The sequence below is a fragment of the Mirounga angustirostris genome, unplaced genomic scaffold, assembly GCF_029215605.1.
Source record: "Mirounga angustirostris isolate CCGP_5_RB_7025 unplaced genomic scaffold, mMirAng1.0.hap1 SCAF_10, whole genome shotgun sequence".
NCBI lineage: Eukaryota > Metazoa > Chordata > Mammalia > Carnivora > Phocidae > Mirounga > Mirounga angustirostris.
The window spans coordinates 26,805,447-26,822,100 of NW_026991718.1; the positions used below are offsets into that span (position 1 = coordinate 26,805,447).

General features: G+C 41.1%; 1 protein-coding gene across 6 annotated transcripts in view; it reads left to right on the top strand.

The window, feature by feature from the left end:
• Positions 1–15,971, top strand: part of RASGRP3 (RAS guanyl releasing protein 3) — a 104,875-nt gene extending 88,904 nt beyond the window's left edge. For 5 of the 6 annotated variants that reach the window (XM_064572101.1, XM_064572099.1, XM_064572098.1 and 2 more), the window contains 6 exons: positions 837–952; positions 3,712–3,859; positions 7,818–7,854; positions 10,093–10,218; positions 10,555–10,919; positions 14,271–15,971. In XM_064572101.1, the coding sequence (XP_064428171.1) occupies positions 837–952; positions 3,712–3,859; positions 7,818–7,854; positions 10,093–10,218; positions 10,555–10,919; positions 14,271–14,279 (801 nt within the window). In that variant the 3' untranslated portion in view covers positions 14,280–15,971. The remainder of the gene's footprint in view (positions 1–836; positions 953–3,711; positions 3,860–7,817; positions 7,855–10,092; positions 10,219–10,554; positions 10,920–14,270) is intronic. The other variant, XM_064572102.1, reaches the window with a different exon arrangement.
• The last annotated feature ends 683 nt before the right edge of the window (positions 15,972–16,654 follow it).

Sequence of the window (16,654 nt, forward strand, 5' to 3'; positions counted from 1 at the left end):
AGAAAGGCCTTTCCTACTCAAAGATCACAAAATATAAAATATATTTTTATCTATTTACCTTTCATACTTTTGTAGCTTTATTTTTTACATTAAAATATTTAATGCATCTAGAATTTAGTTTAGGGGCAACTGATTTTGTAAGATTATTAGCCATTACCTCAACAGTAATTATTGGATAATTTTTAATTTCCCTATGGATTTGAAAACATACTTTTTAAGATTCTAAATTCCTGAATATACATAGATCTATTTCCAGACTCTGCTATCTGTAGTAAGTTATGGTACCATGTTGTTTTGATTAATGTAGCTTTGTAGATTATTTGATTTCTGATAGGACACATTCTCCCTCATTACTTCTCATCTTAACAATTTTAGGCTATTCTTAACATGTTCACTTCTATTTGAACTTTAGAATCAATTTGTTCATTTAAAACAAATTCTCACTGGAATTCTGACTGGAATTACATTAAAAGTATACTTGAAGTTTTTGGATAATTTAACATTTTTAAAGCTTCATTTTCTATCAGCATGGTATTGGCATTTGTGAATTCACCAAGCTTAACTCTTACTAAAACTGAAGTTTCAGTTTAGACCTCACTTTCTCCAGGAAACCTTTTAAAATCTCCCTCCTGTCTCCCCTCCCCTCATGGCACCCTGTTTTTATCCTCAGCATTGCACTTATCTTCTTATATCATAAAGGCTTCTTGATTTCATTATCTCCCACTGGATTCTAAGCTCCTCAATAGAATAATATGCTAGTTATCACTGCTTTCCCAGTAAGTTCAGAGCCTGACTCATAAATATTTATTCCATAAATATTTGTCTTTCCTTTGCAGTCTGTGTTTAGAAACTATGACCATGACCATGATGGGTACATCTCCCAAGAGGACTTTGAAAGTATAGCTGCCAATTTTCCCTTTTTGGATTCCTTCTGTGTGCTGGACAAAGATCAGTAAGTTTTAATTTTGTTATATTTTAATGCAACTGTCCTGAGCAGAAAATTAGTGTCAGAGGAGAACAGGGATACCTTTAACGTACATCCTGACAGCTTTAATCCCAGCGTGTTGATGAGACAAGTCTGATGTTTTGCTGATTTTTTTCTTGGTGTCCACAAACATGACTGGTTGGATGAAATCACAGGGCAGACTGCACCATCAGTGTTGAGTGTGATGCCCATTTGCAAATGAGCCTGAGTCTCCATTTCCCATGTTACTTCTGCTTAGCTATTTCATCAACCCCCAAGCCTCCATCAAAAAGAGTAGGGGAGAAATATAGTTACACCTAGGCTGGTAGAGTCCTCAGCATCAGTGGACCTAAGGGCAAGACTAAAACTCACCAAGTAAGTAAAATTATTTTCAGTTACTTACAGTCTTCAGAAAAGCAGGTGATATCTACAGATAGCCAAGAAGTGTCCTCGCTTTGTTTCTCTCTTTGCTAGCTCAAAGGTTGTTTTGATAAATGAAGTAAAAATATATTTCTCTTTAGCTTCAAATGATTCCTGGAAAATTAAATGACTTTAGAGGCTAAGATCCAGCTCATTAGAAAACAATGATAAAATATATACATATTGCGGAGAAACACTGGCATTAGTAATCTGACTGCTTAATTTTTAATTCTGTGAGATTAGTTCCTAGTTTAAAAATCATCTGTAATGAGGTGTTAGATTTTATATTGGTGAAATGTCCAAACTATATCACCTTAGAATTCTTTAATATTTTTGATGGTGTGATAATTTTTAAAAAATTAAATCTGTAAGTAATTCAATACACCAAGGAAAGCCTTGATATTTTATCATAACATCTTAAAACCTTAATTCATCTTCACTGTATATCTAGAACAAAGAATACTTTTTAAAATAAATTATTAGAAACATAAACTTCTTTTACAAAATAAAATTTAAGTTTCCTGCTAACTACCCATTTCCCTTAGTTTGTTTCTGTCCGTGACATGTAGGTGGGACATGAACTTAAAATTACTTCCTATTCTTCGTTTCTTTTTTCTGCTGGTTCTTTAGATGGACCTGACACTGTTCCAGAAAAGATATATAAATACATTTTTTTCTAAAAACGAAGGTTTGAAATATTCATAGCTTACATGATTTTTGTCAAAGAAGCTGAGATATGTTGATTTTGAGAGGCAAGTAAAACATCCAGGAGGAGATTCTAGCAAGCTGTAGATATGGTACCAAGATTCAGGAGAACAGTTTTGGAGATATTGATTGCTAGGTCTTCAGCCCAGCCGTGCAAGCTGAAGTCCCGGGCGGGAGAGCAAATTCTGTTGGAAAAGTTGAGAGCAACATGAGCTTAGGGCCTGAGGACTGCAGCTTGGGGACCCTTCCTCCCACATGCAGATGAAAGGGAGACATGGATCCTGCAGGAGAGCCAGAGAAGGAGGAGCATGGGAGGCAGGAGAGAAACGGGGCTGTGTGGAATCACAGGGGTACGTGGAGGAGAGAGTGTCAAAAAGGAAAAACCCTGTCTGCATGTCACATGCAGCCAGGAGGTCAACAACGTCAAGTAGTGAGCAAAGGGGGTGCCTGGGTGGCTCAGGCGGTTAAGTGTCTGCCTTCAGCCCAGGTCATGATCTCAGGCCCTGGGATCGTTCCCCATGTCGGGCTCCCTGCTCAGTGGGGAGCCTGCTTCTCCCTCTCCCTCTGCCTCTCCCCCTGCTTGTGCGCTCTCTCTCTCTTTTCTGTCAAATAAAATCTTTTTTTAAAAGTGAGAAAAGGCCACTGAGGACATCATTGTGACCGTTTCAACAGAACGGTAGGGTTAGAAGCCTGTTTATATGGAGGGAAGAGTAATGGAAGGAAATGGGGGAAAAAACCCCTCTAATTAATATTCTTTTTGAAAACTTTGGGAGTAAGAAAAGGTAGAGAGAAAAGACAGGTGCCAGGGATGGAAGCAAGATTGAGGAAAGACATTTTCCAGGCGGGGAAGTTGCGAGCGTATCTTTACACAGAGGAAGGAGCGGGTGAAGAGACTGCGCAGAACCTGGAAGGAGCTGTGTCCTGGGAGACTGCAGAGTAGGGGATGGGAGCGTGACTTCCTCAGAGACAGGAGGACCCAAGAGAGGACAGATGAGATACAAGGAATTCTGAATTGGCACAGAAGGGTGTGGTCTCCAGCACAGGCCGATGTGGAGAGAAGGCAGTATGAAGATCACCTACTTCATGTGGATTTGATCTTCTTGATAAACAAGAGGTCTGGATATGTGCTGGTGGGTGCAACCAGAGGTTCTGTGTGAAGAAGATCTGGAAGAATCGCTCTAGGAAATGGTCTATAAGCCAGTAAGACATGAATAAAAGATTACCAATGGCAGTGGCCTGGATGACATCAGGCTGAATGAATTTGAGAATGGCGGGCCCAGTTATTACAGTTTTTTGCCTTTCTCTAGCAGCCTAATTCTTGCACACCCTATTGCTAGGGATGCGCTAGAAAGGAGATTTCCTTCTAGAAGCTACCATTTGGTAATGAAGGAGACTTTCTGTGCTACGGAGCACAGGATACACATACGTATCTTCTCCTTACTAAGAGCCTTTGGCACTAAATGCTGTCCTTCAAGGTCCTCTCCTTTCAGAAAGAGCAGAGAAGTAAACACTCCCCACCTGCTTTTGGCCACAAAGGTTTGGGGAGTTGGGTGATCACAGTGTGTCAGCCACTTAGCAACATGGTCTTCAAAGATCCCTCCCTTTTCTGATTCTCTTCACAGGGATGGCCTTATTAGTAAAGATGAAATGATGGCTTACTTCCTGCGAGCTAAGTCCCAGTTACACTGTAAAATGGGACCGGGATTTGTCCATAATTTTCAGGAGATGACCTATCTCAAGCCAACCTTCTGCGAACACTGTGCAGGATTTGTAAGTCTGTTTTCCATTGTTTTCTCTTGTGTGTAATTTGTGCCTCATTCTGAGAAGGTAGGAAAATGATACACCAACGGAGTCCATTGTCTGCTTTAGGTCAGAAGTAAAATATGATGGCTCCCTGAAATTAAAAACTAAGTTGAAAAGCAAAAACAGGGTGCCTGGGTGGCTCAGTTGGTTAAGCGACTGCCTTCGGCTCAGGTCATGATCCTGGAGTCCCAAGATGGAGTCCCGCATCGGGCTCCCTGTCAACAGGGAGTCTGCTTCTCCCTCTGACCCTCCCCCTCTCATGTGCTCTCTCTCTCTCTCATTCTCTCTCTCAAATAAATAAAATCTTAAAAAAAAAAAAAAGCAAAAGCAAACTCTGCAGGTTTCACTATGTTCTTTCTAGGAATGTAGGGCTGGTGACAGGAAAGGATAGTGAGGCTTGTTAACTCAAGAGAGCAGTTTGTCTGTTAATCCCTGCCAAGGAAAGTTCGGCCCAAGGAGCCTTGGCATTTATGGCTAATACTCATAGCAGGTGCAATTAAGGGGATTATTTATCTTAGCCAGTTCCTCCCAGTTCTTGCTTCATGTGATGTCAGTCACTAGAAATCCATCATGGCATGGCTCAATGATTCATAATTCAAAAGGAAAAAAATATTTTCAGAGGGAAGATAGTTATAATAATCAATAACATTTATTTGGCACTTGACAGTAATGAAGTACTTCCATACACGTTAATGTAATTAATCCTCATAACTAGCTCATGAGGCGAATATTTTATTCTCCCCATTTGCCTATCAGGACAGAGAGGTTCAGAGGGTATAAGTTTCCCGGGACCCTACAGCCCATAATTACCAGAGCCAAGGCTCAAACGCAGGTGTTCTGACCCTAATCCCGTGCTCTAAGTACACCACTGCACGGACTGGAGATTGTACACTTCAGTTCCCCACGTTGGATAATTCTCTGGCAACTAAGGGCAGTGTTGGTCCTGATACTGAACAAAGACTCATGCGCCCTGCAAGTCTAGTTGTTACCCAGGGTGTAGAAGATGAAAATGTGGTCCTCTAGGTGAGGCTGGCCCGGCAGCCCACATGACTACCACTCCTCTGTCCAGAGGCCAGAACTCAGTTGTGTTAGCTTCATTCAGCCATCGTGTTCCCCTGGAGACCCATTTGAATTCACAGCTGCTATCACAACTGCCAAAATAACAGTTTTCCCATCCCATGCTTGAAAGACTGGCTTTGAGGGGCCCAAGGACAGGAGTTTGTGTTCAAGCACATACTCCCCTGAGAATGGGTGAATAAGAGGCAGTAGTTACCTCAAAGATGGCCCCAGGTGGTCACTGCAGTGGATGTGATCAAGGGGCAAGGCCAGCCCACCCAGCTGTCCTCGCCCACCCCAGAGAAGGAGAGATTCTTCTTCTGTCAGGTTCACCACTGGGATTTCATCACCTGACCACTTTATCATACAACAAATATGTCTCCTTTTTCATATTTCTTTCCTCTGCTGGGAAATCTTGGTTGTATCTACACCAAAAAATGCTGAAGTAGGATAGGGCCGTGTACAACTCTTCTGCAGAGCGGGGCCCAGTGAATCTGTTAGACCATGGCTTAGCTCCACCGAAAGTCAGGTTGAGACATCTGCCCTTTGGTATGGTGTGAGAGTTGGCGGGCTCTTATCAAATCTCAAGGTCTTATCTGTGCCCTCTAGTCCTTCTGGGTATCTTTCCCTTCTGTGGAGGCATGGGTTCTGTAGAAGCAACAAGGTGGTCTTTCTCAGGAGCTTCCACACTTCCCTTCCTGACTCATCAGAGCAGGTTTGCTGGTGCTAGGTTCTTGATGCATCTGTGATAAGGTATAAAGCTCTGGACTTGAGTCTGGAACCCTGACTTTGAATCTCAGTTCTGCCCTTATTAAATTTATGTCCTTGAGCAAATTATTGATCATCTTTGAGTCTCTGTTTTCCTATCTGTAAAAGAGAGTTAATTAGCACTCCCAGTCCAGTGCTCCTTACACCATAGTCCGTCCAAATCCTAAAGCAACCTGAGGTCTCAAATTAAAGGACTATGGGAAATATTCCTATACACCCATCTCCATGAGGTCACTGTCTCCTGTCTGTGGCTGGCACGCTGACCCAGAGCCCCTTCCTGCCTTGTGTCGTCTCCTAGTTATTAAGGAGCGTTAGCAAGCAGTGCCCTGAGTTTCCCTCCTGCTAGGACTCAGGCTTCACTCTATCTTTTCTAGCAGTTCCTGCAGCTTTGCTAATAATGTGCCATATCTGGATATTAGAACGCTTCTTCTTAAATCTTGTCCTTTCTTGTCCTAGATCAGTGGCTTTTGCTCACACACAAAACACCCAGGAGCAGTGGCTTCATGTGACACATCCTTCTTTCCCTGCTCACTAGCAACAAGACCTTGCCAAGTGACTTCACCTCTCGAGAGCCCAGTCTGTATATACATAGCATTGGATGAGTGAATACACATAAAAAGCTTAAAACTGTGCCTCTCACACAACCAAAGTTAATAAATGTTAGCTATCATTACTATGGGTATTACTCTCACCAAGGTCTCTGTGAGGAAACAATTTCTTATCACTGCACAGTTTCCCAGATGTGGGACCTTGCAGATTATTTAATTCTCTGGATCGTCCCACTCACCTTTTATGGGAGAAAAACAAACTCAATTATCTTGAAGGTCCCTGTATCTCTGACATGCTGGGATTACCCCAACCCCACTTCCCTTTTCTGCATAGACCGCTCCTCACCTCTTCTGGTCATCTGAGGTAACAAGCCTTGCTGCCAGTTAGTTGTCTTAATAATCCTTCCTTCCCAGGACACATTTGCATCTTAATAATGTACTCCGGAGGACCCGCTAACTTTTAAGACTCAAAGGAATCACTTTCCACTGGTGGAATTTCCTTGTCAGAAAGAGGGTTAAGGATCAGTCTTCCTGATGCCTCGAGTCACTTCATATTGGCAACTATTTATTCTTCTTGTAGGGAGGGTCATGAACAATGCCACACTCAGGATATTGTTCCCCTATCATACATGTAAATGACACCCCCATCAGCCCCAGTAGGCCACCAGCCCTGTTTCTTTCAAAATCATTTTATTACAAAGATATCAGTCACCTAACCTAACCACTAAAAGGTTAAAAAATGGGGGTTTTGCCAGCTTGAGCTAAGCCCACTGAATTCATCAATATTGTATGTTTCTGTGTCCCTGGGACCTGTGGGCAATGCTGAGAGTCATGGAGAAGAACACGGTGTGTCAGGGGGGCGAACACACTACCCACAGGATGATCCTCCAAGCCACCTGGACAAACACCCCCTCCTTAAACTGTAGGCCCTCACATCTCTCCTGAGACACTCGTCACTTACTACATCCTCCTTCCTCTGTGGTTGGCAGAATCAGAGTGTTTTCTGAATCTCCCTGAGCTCTGGCACAGGCCAAACACTGAGCAATCAGAGAATGAATACATGAACAAATAGATCTTTTCCTTTTCTATATTCTTTCAAGGCACAAATGCTACTCAGAAAAGAACCTAGCTCCATGCAAATGCTTTAGTGGGATATGCACCCCTTAGGTTTCTTAATTTCCTGTAGAGGGCGCCAAGAACAGCTGGAGTGATGAAAAAGAAGGCAGAGGGAGCTGGGGGCTTCCAAAAACAGTGACAGTCTCCCTGGTAAATTGAGCTGAGAGCGCATTATACCAAAGTCCAATAAATGTACCAACGTCAGTTTCCCATCCCGGCTCCCATTTGGCTTTCAGAAAGAAAAGGGAAGCAAAGCTGTTATCACCCCAGCTGCAGTGAGCTTCTATCTGACAGGAAGGGTGTCAGGATCAGCTACATCCTGTTTGTGCTCCACCAACCATCGTGCTTCCCAGGACTTCCTTCTTTCTGGCCTTGTTTTTTTTTTTTTTCCCCAGATTTTAATTCAGGTTCTCTCATTCTTTTGTCTTTTGTTTCAGCTCTGGGGCATAATCAAGCAAGGATACAAATGCAAAGGTAAATAAATGTTATTTGGTAAAATTTTAAAATGGGACGTGTGGGGCAGGAATCAAATTGTCTGATGAAACCACAAAAACTCTTGGCATCATGGAGAACTCAGCTCTTTGGACCACTGGCAACTGAAGAGGTAATGTGTCTAGGAAAAAAACAAAACAAAACCTAGAGTTTTGGAGAGCCCCAACTGGAATTTTATAGTTTGTTGTGAGAGCAAGAAAACCATCCTTATCAAGCCACATACATGTGGCCCCATCTCTAGGATGTCTTGTGAATCATCAGCACACAATTAGGGTGGGAACTCTGGAGTGGGACAGGCCTAACTAAAATACCATATGAAAGAACCTTGTCCTTCATGGGAATAAGCACACACTCATTCCCGTAATACATATGCCTTTCCGCTCTCACAGGTAGCTTTTCTTTTCTCCACTAAATCACAGATGATGATTAAAAAAGAGGAGAAGCCTTAAAACTTATTTTTGTCCCTTTCAATGAATTTGTTCATATAGTTCCCCATTTAACTGAAATTTATAAACAAGTATGTACTTGATAAAGGCAATACATATGCATATTAATAGGCACTTAGGACTGTGTTGTTACTTATGCATGTATGATCATTATATATTATTGGTGTTTAATTTAAGAAATTGCTGGATAGTTTATGCAGACTATTTGTACTGATGGTTTTAAGAATCCAACAATGCTCTTAAAAGATATAACTACAGAAGGAAACTTCTTCATCACAGAACGCCTTCAGATTAATACTATTCCCTTATGGTGTCTTTTTTTTTTTCTAGCTATCTTACAGGCTTGGGCCTCGTGTTGTATGAACAGAGTTCCCTGAAGCTAGATGGGAGCCACCTTTTAGTCTCAAAAACCTTCCCTTTAGTTCCTGGTATTAGTTGTCTGAGTGTAACTTGGATTTTTGCTTTCAAGCAGCAAAAATACTGCAATATCTTACCACCTAGCCATAGTTTTATTCTCGCTTCTGACCCTTAGCCTCTAAAAAGACACACACACACATATAAACACACTTTTATGGAGATGAAAATCAATTAAGCCCTTGGATCAGCTGTGTGTATACGTATTTTCTCTTAAAGGCAATGGAATGAAAAAATTAAAATAGACTGAACATTTCATTTTAATTTAGTCTTTCCATGATGTCATTACAAGAGCATTTGAAATAAGACCATTTGGGGGAAAAGCAAGTATCTGAAAGAATTAGAAAGGTCCTGTTTGATAGTGAGAGAGAAATATGTTCTTTAAAATGATCCTGTCTGGGGCACCTGGGTGGCTTAGTTGGTTAAGCGACTGCCTTTGGCTCAGGTCGGGATCGAGCCCCGCTTTGGGCTCCCTGCTCAGCAGAGGAATCTGCTTCTCCCCCTCCCCCTGCTCGTGTTCTCCCTCTAGCTCACTCTCTCTCTCTTTCAAATAAAGAAAATCTTTAAAAATAAAATGATCCTATCTGTTCAGTAATTCTAAGAGAAATGTAGGACCCTTTATGGGAAATAATTGTGTTGCTCTTTTCCAAAGCAGCCAAAGTTTTCTACCCCAAGCAGCAATTAATAGTCTGCTTTCTTAACTAAAAGCGTTCTAATGGGGGATTTCACAGAGTCTACTGTTTCAAAGCCATAAAGTCAAATCTGGAACATAATACTGGGCATAAGCCCACCTTGTTTTCTGTTTCTATGCAAAGAAAGAAAGCAGGACATAAAATCACTTGTTCTGGAAAAGATGTGGAGGAATGAAGAAGAATAAAAAAAATGCAAGTGAATACTGAATGAAGGGACACCTCGCTGTAGATGAAGAGAGGCAGCTCTTGGTCCTGGGAGACACTAGAAGCTGGGGTTTCTTTCCCTCATTCTGGCTCAGGGAGCCTCTTGATGGAGAATCTGTCTTGGCCTGGGAGAAAACCCCAGTCCCATGGAATTTGCATTTAGTTTGGGGCAAAGGCAACTCCTCACTAGGTCTGTCCCCTGCTTGTTTGCTCCCCAGCACCTGGATGAATTGTGCAGAAGAAGAAGTTGAACAAATGTGAGAGGAACCCCAAAGGCTAGCAAGTCCCACTGGCCCTTTTCCAGCCCCTGGCCACACCCTGCAGGCCTGAGCCGGACTCTGAGTCAACACGGGAAGGGGGATGGGGAGGGCATAGCCGATAGCTCAGGTGCCACCCTGGAAGCCCAGTCAGCACCAGATGCATTGGTTCCCACTAATCATCTGTGATACTTTGGGATTTTTCAGACTGTGGAGCCAATTGTCACAAACAGTGCAAAGACCTCCTGGTTCTGGCCTGTAGGAGATTTGCCCGGGCGCCCTCCTTGGGCAGTAGTCATGGGTCGCTGCCTGGAAGTCCCTCGTTGCCCCCAGGTAATAGCCTCTGCTTTCTTTTCTACCTCGATTTCTTTCTGCTTGCCTTCCCACACTTGGACTTCTGTTGGGTTCTGGATCTGAACCTGCTCAGAGTCCTCGACACCAAGACCTACTTCAGGGTGAGTTGCTATGGCTACACCCTTGACTCCCACTTGCTTCTCTCTGCTTTCAGGTCTCACTTCTATGCAACTCACCTGCAGCCCGTTTGGGTCTGCCTCTCGTCTGTCCCTCTAGGGCCTTGCCCATTGGACTCCTGTTGTTTGCACCAACTTTGATGGTTTGCTATAAAGCAATCAGATGTCAAATAATCACAACAGTCTCCCCCCCTTTCAGTGCAGGATGAGGTGTTCGAGTTCCCTGGCGTCACTGCTGGACACCGAGACCTGGACAGCAGAGCCATCACGCTGGTCACAGGCTCTTCTCGCAAGATCTCCGTGAGGCTGCAGCGGGCTACCACCAGCCAGGCCACCCAGACCGAACCTGTATGGTCAGAGGCTGGCTGGGGGGACTCAGGGTCCCACACCTTCCCCAAAATGAAATCCAAGTTCCATGACAAAGCAGCAAAGGACAAGGGTTTTGCCAAGTGGGAAAACGAGAAGCCCAGGGTGCAGGCTGGCGTGGATGTGGTTGACCGGGGCACCGAGTTCGAGCCTGACCAGGATGAAGCAGATGTGGGTGAGACCAGACAGGACGGTGAGGTCAGTTCTGGGTCAAACTACAAGTAAAATCACAAGAAGGAGGCTCAAAGGGGCCAAGATGAACATTATAGTGAGTCCAGGAGACAGCCTCATAGTTTTGAGAGCTGAATGGTTGGGCACTAACACATACTACTTTTCATCTTGCTGTTGGCTAGTTATGTGATCCCAGGCAAATTATTTCTTCTCTTTGCACCTCAGTTTCATCATGTATAAAATGGAACCAGATGGGTTCTAAAGCTTAGTGAGGCTGCCATTTCTGTGTACTAAAATGATGTCCCAAGGATCCATGACTTATTGGGTGTACCTGATAGGCCAGTACCCTATACCAGTCAGTTTAGTTTTCCAAGCTAGAATCAGGGCCCACACTCAGGGTGGGGGAGAGAGAGTGATGGGCAGTGGAAGCAAAAGACTTCCACTTGCAGATAGAGAAGAGTGGCTTTTGACAGCATCATTGAGAAGGGGGTGGTAAAAATCAGAGGCATGAGAGACTCAAGGTTCTATAAACCAGGCTTTGGCTCCACATAAAAATTACATTCACATCATCCAGGCATATGGAATTTGTTAGAATAAGCTGAAAATATAAATTGATTCAAGATAGACTTAGATAAATTTATTAGTCAAGAGTCCATAGTGTATTGAGAAGAAAGATTTGGGGAAATTGGTGTCGTATTCCTAACCTTTCAAGCTGTGCCATGGAGGACGGCCATCACCTCTCTATGGAGTCGTTCTCATAAACAGAATTATTGGGTTAGGCAGAGATCCTATTGGATCAAGCCAGTGCTCTTTATTCTTAGGTGGTCCTCCACATTCCACTCTTTAGGAGACCTAAACACACAGTCTCCTTGGTTTCCCATGATGAGAAAAATTCCAATGACCTTTAACCCAAATTCCTCTAGTTCCTTCCTCATTGAAGACAATTAATAAGGAGGCCACAAATTATCTTCAGTCTCATGCAGTTTATTGTAAGTTCCTGCTGAGCCACTTCTTTTTCCTTTCTTGTAACACCAGCTTTTGAAAACAGCTATATTGAGACCTAATTTATGTACTATAGAACATACTAATTTAAAGTATATATATAATTCAGTGGTTTTTAGTAGTCACAGAGATACACAACCATCACTACAATCTAATTATAGAACATTTACATCATCCCCTGGGGATGCCTGGATCACTCAGTTGGTTGAGCATCCGGCTCTTGATTTCAGCTCAGGTCATGATCTCATGGTGGTGGGATCGAGCCCCACATCAGGCTCCACACTCAGTGTGGAGTCTGCTTGTCCCTCTCCCTCTATTCCTCCCCCACCCACTTGTGCTCTCTCCCTCTCTAAAATAAATAAATAAATAAATAAATAAAATCTTTAAAAAAAAAAAATTTACATCATTCCCAAATGTACCCATTAGCGGTCACAGCTCATCTCCCCTACCTCATCCCAGCCCTAGGCAATGCACTAATTTACTCTCTGTCCCTATAGATTTGCAATGCCAACTTTATTTTTAACATTTCTTCATTGATTATCTTGACAAATATTTCAGTCCTATCCTTCCATTTCTTCTACTGCCTGGCAAGTTCAAGCTGGGTATATAAAGATAAATAAGAAAATGTTCCTGATATTATAACAGAAGAAGATATCCTAGGGAAGGGATCTTGACCTGGGGTCTAAATAAGGGCCTCAAGGAGTTCATGAAAGTGTATTATACTTTATGTGAAATTACATATGGACATATGCTCATTTCTGGAGAAAGGGTCGACAGCATTGAACAGATACTCAAGGGAGTCTATGACACTCCCCAAAAGTGAGAAATCACTGTGCAAGATTCTTTGAAATTGTGCTAGTCACCCCATTACCACCTAAGCCTGTGGAGGCTGTTTCCATGAGCAATGTGGCTATAACTAAAATCTCATGAAAAACAAGAGGTTCTATGGGTAGAGTCGTAGGATGCCTACCTAGAGCTTTCATGATGGTGCTCACCTTGTGGACCACCTCTGAATTCAGAGGAGTACCTGCTTTTGCTTAATAAACCGTGAAACTAGCTATGAGTTCACTTCTATTTACCTAGCACTGTTTAGAGTACTTAAACCTTGCTCCTGGCTTAGGAGAAATTCACTGCCTGTTAGATGGAGGACAATAACTTACATGAGTAGGATTTCCTGATCTTCAATAAGGAAATAGAGACAAAAATCTGGATTTTTTAAATTTAATTTTTTCTTTGAAAATTGAATATTTATATTCAAGTATTATCTTACCCTTTCATTTTTCTCATGTCATAAATCATAGAGATGGTTCACTGACTACTAGTATTCAATTTCATGTGTGCTAATTAGGGAAGACAGTATGTTTGTATATATAATGCATATGGTATACATTGTCCTTCTCATCCAAATCAGTAACAAATGAAAAGATTATTTACCCTTGTTGAGGGAAGAAAGGAAAAAGGAAAAAATGTGACAAAATTACATCAGGGTTGAGTATGTAGACAAAGGGGTTTTCATATTTAAGAATTTTTTTCTGCCAGGCAAGGCAATGAATAGCATTCAGAGAAATGATCTACAGATTTATTATTTAGAATCAGACGATGTCTATGAATCCTATGAGTAAAAATGATAAACTGACAGAAAAGACAGTTACATTTGTAATCTATGTATTTCCTTTGGTGGAGTTCCAGAATTTATACTCATTTTAAAATACAAGTGTGTGAACATTTTTTGGGACTATGCATATCATTTCTGCAATGATCATTGAGCCCCTGGATGGCAGGGACAAGATGGCAGGTCATGATTACTCTCTTGGCAGTAAGAATATGTATATTTTCTTTATAATGCTTCTTCGTTTTCCCTTATCTTCTACTAAATTAAATCTAATTAACAAATATCATAGAAGGGCTAGGAAATGCTGGAGTAAATAAAGTTTGATATGTTTACATATATCTCTCCCTACATATTTCTCTATATACCTATGCAGATATGTGTGTGTGTATATATATATATATATATGTATATATATATATATATATATATAATTTTCCCTTACAAATTTTCTCAGTGCCCTTATACAAATTTACATTGTGGATTTCTAAAAGGGAAACCTCAGCAAGAAGCATTTCATAGACCAGGGTCTTGTGGAGCACCTTTTAGGGCATTAATGTAAGCAAACTTGTTGGACTCTGTAGGATTTAAGATTTCATAAGCTATGTAGACTACACGATCTTTTGATTCCCTCTAAATCTTGAGAGCACAAAGTACTGATTATTTGGGATGTTCCCTCGAATGTCACTGGTAAACTGCTTTCTAAGAATATTCTTGCTTGGTTAAATGCGACCCAGCTATACAAAAGATTCTGATTCGTATTGCAGGATGGCTGACTTCAGGCTGAGGACACTGGAGGCAATAATGTTGGCATTTGGAAGGAGCAAGATGAGAAATTCTGAAGAACACTCCAACTCAGGAAGTTATCTGAAAAGATATCTTGGACTTTTACTGCCTGGTGACACCATGGGGTCTCCCTGATTGGACTGTGGGACAGAGGATTTACCCTATGAACTACTTATTTCCTCCTCCCCAGGCCCTAGTCAGGTGTCACCAAGTCTGGGTGATGTAGTTGGTAGATTTCTCTGTGTCTTTCCCTAGAGCCATTTATATATGAGTGAAGTGAAAGCTTTTCTGCATGTACTTGATACTCATTCTCTAAACTCTACTTTTTTGTGAGAATATTATTTCAGTATTTTGTAAGCTTTTGGTGGGGAGGAGTCAATTTAGAGGTCTTTTGTGTGTGTGTGTGTGTGTGTGCTTTTTGGACGGGACCAGGACTTATTTTCTTGAGGGACAAGAAAGCTCTTCAGATCCTGGAATGAGGTGGTTCTTCTAATACAAGGAGATGTTTACATTGTTCTTACCCTACAGTTGCTATTACGATGTGTAACAAGTCATACATTTATATTCACATAAGTCTTACCAATTCTGCATCATAAGGAAACTATGACACAGCCATGAAAACTCTCCTGATATTTATAATTGCCGTGGGGGAAATTAAGTATACTTGTCTTAGTGACTAGGTTTAGCCATCTTTCTTAGGACTCCTGTTAAGACTGCCAGTAAGAAATTTGGATGGTGATTACAAAATCAATTAAAGTTTCAGGGGATAAAATTTAGGAGAAAAACAAACCAACAAGCAAACCACTTAGTGAAATGAAAAACAATCAGCAATTCTTTAAAAACTCAAAATAGTTTTAAGAACTTTGTTAGAAATGAAAAGTTTTGGTTATAAGAGAGAACTTTTGTCCTCTTCCTAAGAAATTGCCATCTGTAATTAAAAGAATAGTCATAGAAATCCAATCATCAGAAACCCCCTTGGATTAACATTTCATTTCAGCTTTTAAAGTATCAGTATTTTCAATGTTTCCCTTTGACCTAAATAGCTAGACATGGGTCTGTTTTTTATATGATTAGAGGAGAGCAAACTTAGTTCAAAGTGTTCAAATAGAGAGACTGGATTGAGCCAGTGGATGAGGGGATTGACCTGCTGCCACATGGCCAGTGAGAAATTGTACCCACAGAAGTGCACTCATTTTCATTGGGAGTTTAAATGTGTATACCATATAAGACTGAATTTATTTCTATTTGGGGCAGTCACTTCAGTAAAGAAATCCTTCTCTTTTTCCATTAGATAAAATTGAGGACAGTTCTACTTAGCAAACACTTGACCACCTGCTCTGGGCAGGTCCTGCACTAGATGCACAAAGACAAGCAACATTTGATCTCTATCCTCAGGAGAGATGGTTCCTTAAAGTACAGTTCCAGATTTGCTAGGACGGACTTAATTGTGCCAAACAGATTGAGAAATTGATTTGCAGAAACATTGCAAATTAAATGAAGTTATTAGTTGACGGAGCTTTGAATAATCTATGTAATAAGAGAACTCACCATTTGCAAAGCACCTCAAAAAGCAAGCAGCCATCCCTGAGTGTTGGCTCTGTGTATATATACTATCTATTCCTATTCATAAATGCAATGAAATACATGTTAACAAAATTAAAAAACAGAAAATGGCAACTTAAGTACATGAAAATTCTTGTGTGTTTTTTTTTTTACTTTTAAGAAAATTCAGGAAGAAAATTTGGATTATTATTTTTCCTCTCAAAGCAATTATTTCACTTGTCACTTTGTTTGGGTTATTTTTGAGTTTTCTTATATAAGAAGAGTTTTATATTATCAGCCTTCCTGTGACAAAGATATTAAGTGTACCTCAACTAAAAAGCAAATAAATACAAACAACAAAGAAAATAAAACAAACATATATTTGTGTGTATATGTGTATACACACACACGCACACACACACTCACACACACTACTATTATGACTTTGCTAAAGAGGAATCTGTGTCCACCATGAAGCTGCTTTATAATGCTGATTATATTATTTACTTACAACCAATGGTGACTCTGATGTTTCCAATCTGTCAGTTTCCCATTATCAGTAATATAAGTAAATTAGGCAAACCCACAGTGAAGCAAAAAAAAAACTATGACATTTGGTCCCTCCAGACCTCCCTTTTGTAGGTTTAATGATCATTAACACCTTTTAGGTGAAAGGCAAAAGAAAACCAGACTCTTAACAGTGACCATTATCAGGTACCAGGAGAGAATACGTTAGATACTGCAACCGAGTCTTCCTTGAAGGATGTACAAATTGGATTGATGGCATTTTTTAGATCTGCCTAACCAGAGTGTGGCCCTAATT